General features: G+C 33.3%; 1 protein-coding gene across 3 annotated transcripts in view; it reads right to left on the bottom strand.

The window, feature by feature from the left end:
* Window positions 1-472: 472 nt before the first annotated feature.
* LOC127728569 (streptococcal hemagglutinin-like) overlaps window positions 473-8,721 on the bottom strand; it is a 29,336-nt gene continuing 21,087 nt past the window's right edge. The window contains exons 9-14 of one of the 3 annotated variants that reach the window (XM_052236041.1): window positions 6,339-6,474; window positions 5,969-6,087; window positions 5,335-5,372; window positions 4,096-4,148; window positions 3,271-3,288; window positions 473-2,526 (exon numbers count right to left, since the gene is read on the bottom strand). In XM_052236041.1, coding sequence (XP_052092001.1) covers window positions 4,101-4,148; window positions 5,335-5,372; window positions 5,969-6,087; window positions 6,339-6,474 — 341 coding nt within the window. In that variant the 3' untranslated portion in view covers window positions 473-2,526; window positions 3,271-3,288; window positions 4,096-4,100. The remainder of the gene's footprint in view (window positions 2,527-3,270; window positions 3,289-4,095; window positions 4,149-5,334; window positions 5,373-5,968; window positions 6,088-6,338; window positions 6,475-8,721) is intronic. The other 2 variants (XM_052236042.1, XM_052236040.1) reach the window with 2 other exon arrangements.

Below are 8,721 nucleotides of genomic sequence, written 5' to 3'. Positions count from 1 at the left end.
GGTCAATGTGCAAGTATTGTTAATATGGGTCGTAAAGGTACAGACACGGATCCATAATCGAAACATGCTTAACTTATCTACTTATATGCACATGGAAATTAGCTGTGTGTTATGCATTGCATTTGGTTAATATAAAGTAAGACACTATGCAGTCGGTCGTATTTTTTAGATTTAAAAGATAATTGAAAATTATAGTACCAAAAAACTTTTCAATTATTCTGGTTTTTGAAGTAATCAAATTTTGACATTTCTCGGTTTTCGTCGTTCATCGTTACCGGCCATATCGTTTCCGTGAAACTACCTTTTAAATTGGGCGGTGTGTATCTGATATGATTACTTGAAAAATGGCAAAGATCTCAGTGTACATACAATTTAAGTATATTTCCCCGAGTCGTGCAATAATTTTTGAATGTCGAGCACTAATTGAATGTTGACCATAATAACTTGGCATATAAAGAGGCAATTGTCGAAATAGAATACTTTTTTTTTATCAAAAAGGTATGGCAGTATAGATATAATGTAACAAAGACAATAATATAGACATTATAGATATAACTTAACAAAGACAAAGTAAATAAAATACGACATTATAAATATATTGTAACAAAAACATTGACACAGTAAGCATCTCTCTATGATAGTACCAATATTTAAATATTAAAACGATATTTGTCTCTTAGCCCGTCTAAACCAATTAGAATTAAAACAAACAACCCCAAAACCCCGAAATTAGACTGAAGACAAACAATTCAAAGAACATAAGATACATAATGTTTATAACAAATACCTGCATTTGTTTCGTTATATATGCACATTAACTTAAAAACAGTTTAAAACTCGTATATTATTACAAAAATTTGATTATTTAATGCTCAGAAAAATGCTGTATTAAATATTTATCTTATTATAATAAGTAAAAAAGCAAATATAAACACACTGATGGTTCATAAAAATGGTTGAAAAATACACACTTGAAAAGTCTTTATATTGAAAATCTACAATATTTATAGTTAAAACGTTAACGTATCATTGTATACAGTTTAATTGTTCGTAATTTCTAACTCTTTAGTTTCAGAAATACTGAAATATCGTTTAAATAATGAAATGATACTACACTATAATGAATGACAACTTCATAATTGTGAACACAAATCTGCCAGCAGACTGTCAGTAAGTGGACTCGTGACACATACTTAAATATGAGCATAGGTCTTTCTTTTAAGTTTTTTAATACACGGCGTAGAAAGGTAGAACTGCCAACTTATGCCGAACTGCACATATATTGAGATAAACATTTTTATTTCAAGGGTACAAAATACTAGTATGCTTGGAGGAGGAAATAATCATGTACTATTATTGCAATTTTTCACCTGTATATTATGTTAAAATTCATAGTGGGATACCATACCGAAACAAACTGTAAAACAAAATTTCATTATTTAGTAGAAACAGTGACCTTGACCTTCGACCATTTGAACCCAATGTTAATAGGCTTCTTCCCCTTCCCTGCATCTTTCATTTGATTAACTTTCATTCCAATCAGGAAAGAACAACTCAAGTTACCAATCGGAAAAAAAAAGTTCCATTATTTTTCTATTTCAGTAAGAGTGACCTTGACCTCTGACCTATTGACCCATAATTTACAGGCTAATTCTCCTTTCCTATATAAGTTTTATTCCAATCAAGCAAGGGAGACTCGAGTTACTATCCGAAAACATTTTTCAAAAATACACTTTCAATAGCAGTGACCTTTACTGTTGACATTTCACATATTGCCCAAAATCAGTAGGCTTCTTCCACTCTTGTATATGTTACACTTGTACAATATTCATTCAAAATAGGCAAAGGATATTCAATTTACTATCTCGAAACTATTTGTTTCGGACACATGGACGAAAGAACAGACAAACCGATTACTATATGCTCCCAATTTTTTTTTTCGAGGAGCATGACAAGTACAAATATATCTCTTAAAACAACATGACGTTATGTAGTTGGTATTTTCCAGTACATTTTTACAAAAAATGAAATTAATTTTGAGTTGTCGTTCATTGACTTTTACATAAAAAGTCGATTTTTGATACATATCGGATCAATTACTGTTTTTTTCTTTAATAACTCAATAACATATACTAGTGTACACGTTTGCTCTTGATATTTTCTAAGGGATCCATTAAGGTCAAATTTTAATACACATTACCGCTAATCAGGTTTTAAAAATAAAGTTACTTTCTGTAAATTGAAGTTACCAACAGCACTTTAGAAAGTTTATCATAAAATACACATAAACAACATAGGAAGCAAATATACATTTAGCACCAATATGTCTCTTTCAATGTCTTAATGTTAACTCGAGATTCTGTTTCAGTTGATATACAACTTCATACAGAAATACTCAATTCGAAAACGTTATCATCAATCATTTTACGGTATGGGCTACTATTGTTTTGATTGGAAATATTGCACATTATAATTTCCCATACAACCTTCCTTTATAAAATTTGGACATTCTGGCTAGGAAACAACCTGTAAAAGATTAAATAACACAGAGTTATATTTTTTAACACCTTAAGCAATACATTCTAAAAAAATGATACTGCAGAGTGGTGATATCAAAAAGTTGTGCTTTATTTTTTTTGGTTGCTGGTTTTTTTTTTTGTGGTTGTTGTTGTTGCTTGGTTTCGTTGTTGCCTCGGAATGATTTTAATGGGAAATTAAAGAGGAACAAAAGTGGCCTTCATTTAAAATCTCTATTTTGGATTTTTAACGTCCAGCTGTATTATATCGCGTTTTGCATTTAATATAGGATTGACATAAACAAAATGATTTATTTAAATAGAACATATATAATTATCAAATGTTTTTCTCATTGGACTAGTTAAGTTTGAATCTTCCTCATTTCTCCTGTTTTGGCTCGCCTGGCTAAAAGGATGAGAATAACCATGTTTCTAACATCAAACGTTATCAAAAGATTAATGTCTTTATGTACAGCCCTTTTTTTTTTTGGAAAAAAAATCTCTTCCATCAATTATCAGTGGAGTAATTGGTCATTTAATGTCATATCCTGGTCTTGAAACAAGCACATGTATCCTACACAGTAAAAAAAGCATGAGTTGTTGCATGAGCGCTTGTTCTTCTTAAAAAAATATTGCAAATTCCCACAAGTGTACTTCCAGAAAAAATGGCAACCATACACATGCACGTCCAGAAAACAAGGCACCCGTGCCACACATGCACGTCCATAAACATATCACCCCAATACATGCTCACCAAAGAAAGCAGGGTACCCTACAAATATGATAACTTTTTTTAAAATTATTTACCTGTTTGGCGGAATGTAAAGTGCTACGTATTGTTCATCCCGCACAGTCAAAAGAATTAACGTTGATCACAAGGGCAAACGTGACTATGTATTTATATATCCGCCTAGCCTTATGACAAAAAATTACAAAATAACATCTCAGTAACAATATATACTGATAATTTGGACTGCATGGTTTTCATCACACAAAGAGAACAATAATACAAATCATTTCTATGAATTGCACAAGATTTTAACAAAATTCTTGAAAGATTTCACGACCGTTTTCCGTTCATTTATAAACTTTTTAATTCTCTACCCCCTAAAACACCCCATAACCATCGTATATCGTGATTTTACTGTCAAGGAGTTAACTCCCGGATTTTAATATAATCCAAACGCTTGAATAAAGGAGTGGCGAGAAAAAGAAACTCACATCCACAAGCCCGTATAGCCTACCTGTCACATATATTCTTTATATCAAAATATCACTACCCCGATCTTCATTTACAGTTGTCCATTATTCCGCTTCAATTTTGCGAAACGATTTACAATATGATGTCGTACAGACTGTAATGACTCCTCCGTTTTCGTTTGGAAAAAAATATCTGTCGATCATGACCGAGACTCGTTCATCAGACCCTATAACACTACAAACACTACGGAAAACGAGCAAGCAATACAGACTGAATTCGAAGTCTGGCGATAAAGGCTGGTATATCAAAATATCACTACCCCAAACATCAAATATTTCACGGAGAATTATTTTACCTCATATATATATATATACTGACCTTTATCATGAGGCGTTGTAACCTACATCTATTTGTGGTCGCTTTATTTGAAACTACAAATAGATAAAAATAAAGTTGATGAAGTTTGTTTTAGTAGATTTTAACTTAAAGCTTATTCTAAATTTATTTTACTTCATGTCTTATGCCAGATGATACAAGCAATTAACGAAGATTCACATTTTTAGTATAATATTACTTATTCTGTAAATATATTCCCATGGTAGTTGAGAGTTAGAAATATACATAAATTTCAGGAAGACAATTCATAAAAATCAATGATATAATATTGTTATGTTTGTCATTGGTCTGCTGTCTCATTGACGTATATCCCACACCTTCTTTATTCATTTCCATTATGAAATCTAATAGGTCATCAAATTAAATCTTTTTCTGAATATGCTACATATTTGCCTATCTATAATACTAAAATAACGAGGTCCAATTTGTTAGCCGGCATGACGTAAAAACGACGAATCAAAGAATTCAACTTTATATATAACTAATATAAGACAGTGGTGTTGATTAAAAATTACACCTTTAGAGGTTCCTTTGTTTTCCACATAATTAATATTACCAAATATTAACAAGTTCCGGGTTGAATCCGATACCGATACCGATACCAATAGTATATGTCACATGTAGTTTCCGGTTTTATGTATGTATGTTCTATATCTTCCTCCTTTATTAGGATCACCACCATAAAAGGTGTAAAGGAGAACATATAACACACTGTATCGGTACAGATTTAATGTGAGCATTTGCCTACACAGTTTCCCAGTCTGGCCGTGACGGGTCTTACTACCAGAAAGTGAACCTTCCCCAAAACGATAAGTACAATGCAATAAAACATTCGAACACACACTTTCCTGATTCGCTCATCCTCAAACTATAAAAAAATGCGAAATATAAAAAACAATCAAATAAAAAATAAGGGACAAGGTCACCCCGGATGCCGCACAAATGCAATGTCAACGAAGGGGAAACCAGTAAGGACATACTGTAGTAAGAAAACCAGGACGGGTTCAAACAGACAATTTTGAAAGCAGAGAAAACAGCACCTTATAAGCAGCATGACTTTATCAGACGACAATATGAAACTAAAAATCCAGGCTAAATATAAAGCGTAGGTACTTTAATTCAGTCACGGACCCCCGATGTTGCGGGTGTGTTCTAGTTGATTTAAATCAAACATTAATCAAGCAAATTGAAAAAAAGTTAAAACTAATAAAATGTACTTACATCTTTCATCATGTATGCTTGATTAGGATATTCTGATTCTGAAATACGGGTTTCATGCACGATAAGTTTAAGTATATCAATCATACCCATAAACATATAATAACTCCACAACCTTTTATACCATTAATTTTAATTAAATATATCTAGACTTGCATTTTTATTTTCACCGAAATAAAATCAAATTGAAAAATAATATATAAAATATCACGATAGAGGTTCTCCCAAGAAAAAGAAAGGGAATGTAGTGCTTTCATTTAAGAAAGAATATGTTAAATTATACTTCCTATAGCACCATAGAAGTAGGGAAAACGTTAAATAGTGCGTCATTTAGCATTCAAATACAAACTGGTTAGCTATTTCATTGACGCATATTAAACAACTCAATTTAAAAAATTTAAAAATAGTAATACACGTGCAAGTTTATACCAAACTTACAATGTAGTAATGAAATATTTTTATTTGATTTCAGATATATTTTACAAATGAATTATTTACAGCTTATATATACGTTAAGTATTTTGCACATTGTTGAAGGCATTACGTTTCCTGTTAGTTCCCATCTTTGTCCTTAGGTTTATGGATAGTTGTCTCATTGGCAATCATACATACCATATCTCCTTATACATGTACTAACCTGACCATGCACCAGCTCCCATAAACATTCTGTTGTAGTATTCTGGTCCACCGGCATAAGTTTCAGCTTGGAACGGATGATATTTTAATCCAATACCGTATGGAGTGTCTGCATCACTACTGAAACAGAAAGAAAAACTATACACTATTTGAAAGAGATTTCAGGTGTTGGTGTAATTTTGTCATCATCATATGTAGTACCAAAATGCACTATTGACTCTTTTCAGGGACTCAATAGGAGCCTTGTTAACAAAATAAAAAAAGTCATTTATAGAAAAGAAAAGCTATATTTTTTATAACTACAAACAAAATTAAGTGATTTCTAGTGGGATGTCTGTAACAGTATGGGATTAAAACTAATGTGGTCAAACCTTGTTCTTGACTTGTATCCCCTTCTTCTTTGTCGTCGTCTTCTTGCGTACATCGCCACCATCATCAAGATTATAGCAACTGTCATTAGGAAAAGTACACCTCCAATACTTACTCCCATTATTAAAGGAATATTATCTGAAAAAGATAAATTTATAGTTGTAGCTAATGTTATAAAAACTGAATAAACCTCCAAAACTTTAATCTCAATGTTTAACAAAAAAAGATAATCCAATAATGATAGGAATATATATGACAATTGATATACTCGTAAAACTTACTCCAACTCAAACGATTCAGTTCTACTTTGCTGAAATGTGATGGATTTATCATGTAGTTTATTAACTATTTATTGCTCAATCTTAAGATTTCTATGTAGAGATTTGTGGATATGCTAGTCTTTTCGTCGTTTTCGTTTATTTGCCATGGCGTTGTCAGTTTATCTTCGACATGAGTTTTGATCGCCCCTTGGTATCTTCCGCCTGTCTTTTAAGCATTACACTATCAACAAACAAAATGATATAAAAAAGTATTGATATGATACCAGTAGGGAAATTACGAGATTAAGTTTTCCATTTAATATACTGTTATTGAGTTGATGCGGTTAGAATGGGTGTTTATAAAAAGTAAATACTCAGGGGCTATCAGACAAAAAAAGGGATAAGATACCAAGACAGCTACCAGAGAAAAAAAAGGATAATATGTATAAGGAGCAAAAAAGGGATACGATACCCAGGGAGCAATCAGACAAAAAGGATAAAATGCCAAGGGAGCAATCAAATAAAACAAGGATAAAATACCAAGGGAGCAAACAGACAAAAAAAAGGTATTCGATACCAAGGGAGCTAATAGACAAAGCAGGGATACGATACCAAAGGACCAATCAGACATAAAGGATAAAATACCAAGGGAGCAATCAAACAAAAAAGTGATAAGATACCAAAAGAGCAAACAGACAAAAAAGGATAATTACCAAGGGAGCAGTCAGACAAAAAGAAGGATTAAGATACCAAGGAAGCTCAGAGAAAAAAGGGATAAGATACCAAGGAAACTATCAGACAAAAAAGAGATAAGATTCCAAGGGATCAAACAGACAAAAACGGGAACGATACCAATGGAGCAATCAGACAAAAAAGGGGTAAGATACCAAGGGAGAAAATAATATAAAAAGGATAAGATATATAGGAAGCAAAAAAGGGATACGATACTAAGGGAGCTAATAGACAAAGTAGGGATCCGATACCCAGAAAGCAACAGACAATGCAGGGATACGAAACCAAGAGACCAATCAGACAAAAAGGATAAAATACCAAGGGAGCATCAAAGAAAAAAAAAGGATAAAATACAAAGGGAGCAAACAGACAAAAAAGAGTGTACGATACCAAGGGAGCTAATAGACAAAGCAGGGATACGATACCAAGGGACCAATCAGACAAAAAGGATAAAATACTAAGGGAGCAATCAAACAAAAAAAGGGATAAAGTACCAAGAGAGCAATCAAACAAAAAAGTGATAAGATACCAAGAGAGAAAACAGACAAAAAAGGATAAGATACCAAATGAGTAAACAGACAAAAAAGGGGTATGATACCAAGGGAGCAAACAGACAAAAAAGGGATACGATACAAAGGAAGCAAACAGACAAAACAGAGGTAAGATACCAAGGGAGCAAACAAACAAAAAAGGGATACGATACCAAGGGAGCAATCAGACAGAAAAGGGTAAGATACCAATGGAGCAAACAAATAAAAAAGGGATAAGATATAAAGAGAGCAAACAGATAAAACAATGATATAATACCAAGGAAGCTATCAGACAAAACAGGGATAAGATACCAAGGGAGCTCGCGACACACAAATCCATGGATGAACACAGAAACACGCCGACTTGCACGACGCAAGGACCGCGCTTTTAAACAAGCAAATGCCACAAAGAGCACTAGAGAGGTTCGCAGGTATAAACATCTTAAAGCAGAATGTTAACGCAACATCAGACAGGCTCACAGCAATTATGTTAAAGACATCATTAGCCCGGAAGCGAAGCAGAACCTTAAAACGTTTTGGTCCTTCGTAAAAAGTGGGAAACAGGAAGCATCAGTCTTCACAGAGGAGGATACTAACACAATGCCAGATAATGGACCTAGTCCCTATCGACAAATGGCACCCATTATCATCGGAACCTCAGGTGTTGCCAAGCTTCTTAAAAACTTAAACCCACACAAGACAACAGGACCAGACTCGATATCGTCTCGCCTACTAACAGAGTTATCATCGGAATTAGCGCCTGCTCTTGCACACATCTTTCAATTATCAATTAATGTAGGGCAAGTCCCAGATGACTGGCGCATGGCGCATGTGGTGCCCCTCTTCAAGAAAGGAGACAATAG

The sequence above is a fragment of the Mytilus californianus genome, unplaced genomic scaffold (genome assembly GCF_021869535.1).
Source record: "Mytilus californianus isolate M0D057914Y unplaced genomic scaffold, xbMytCali1.0.p SCAF_2, whole genome shotgun sequence".
NCBI classification, from domain to species: domain Eukaryota; kingdom Metazoa; phylum Mollusca; class Bivalvia; order Mytilida; family Mytilidae; genus Mytilus; species Mytilus californianus.
This window is presented reverse-complemented; position numbering and strand designations above follow the sequence as displayed.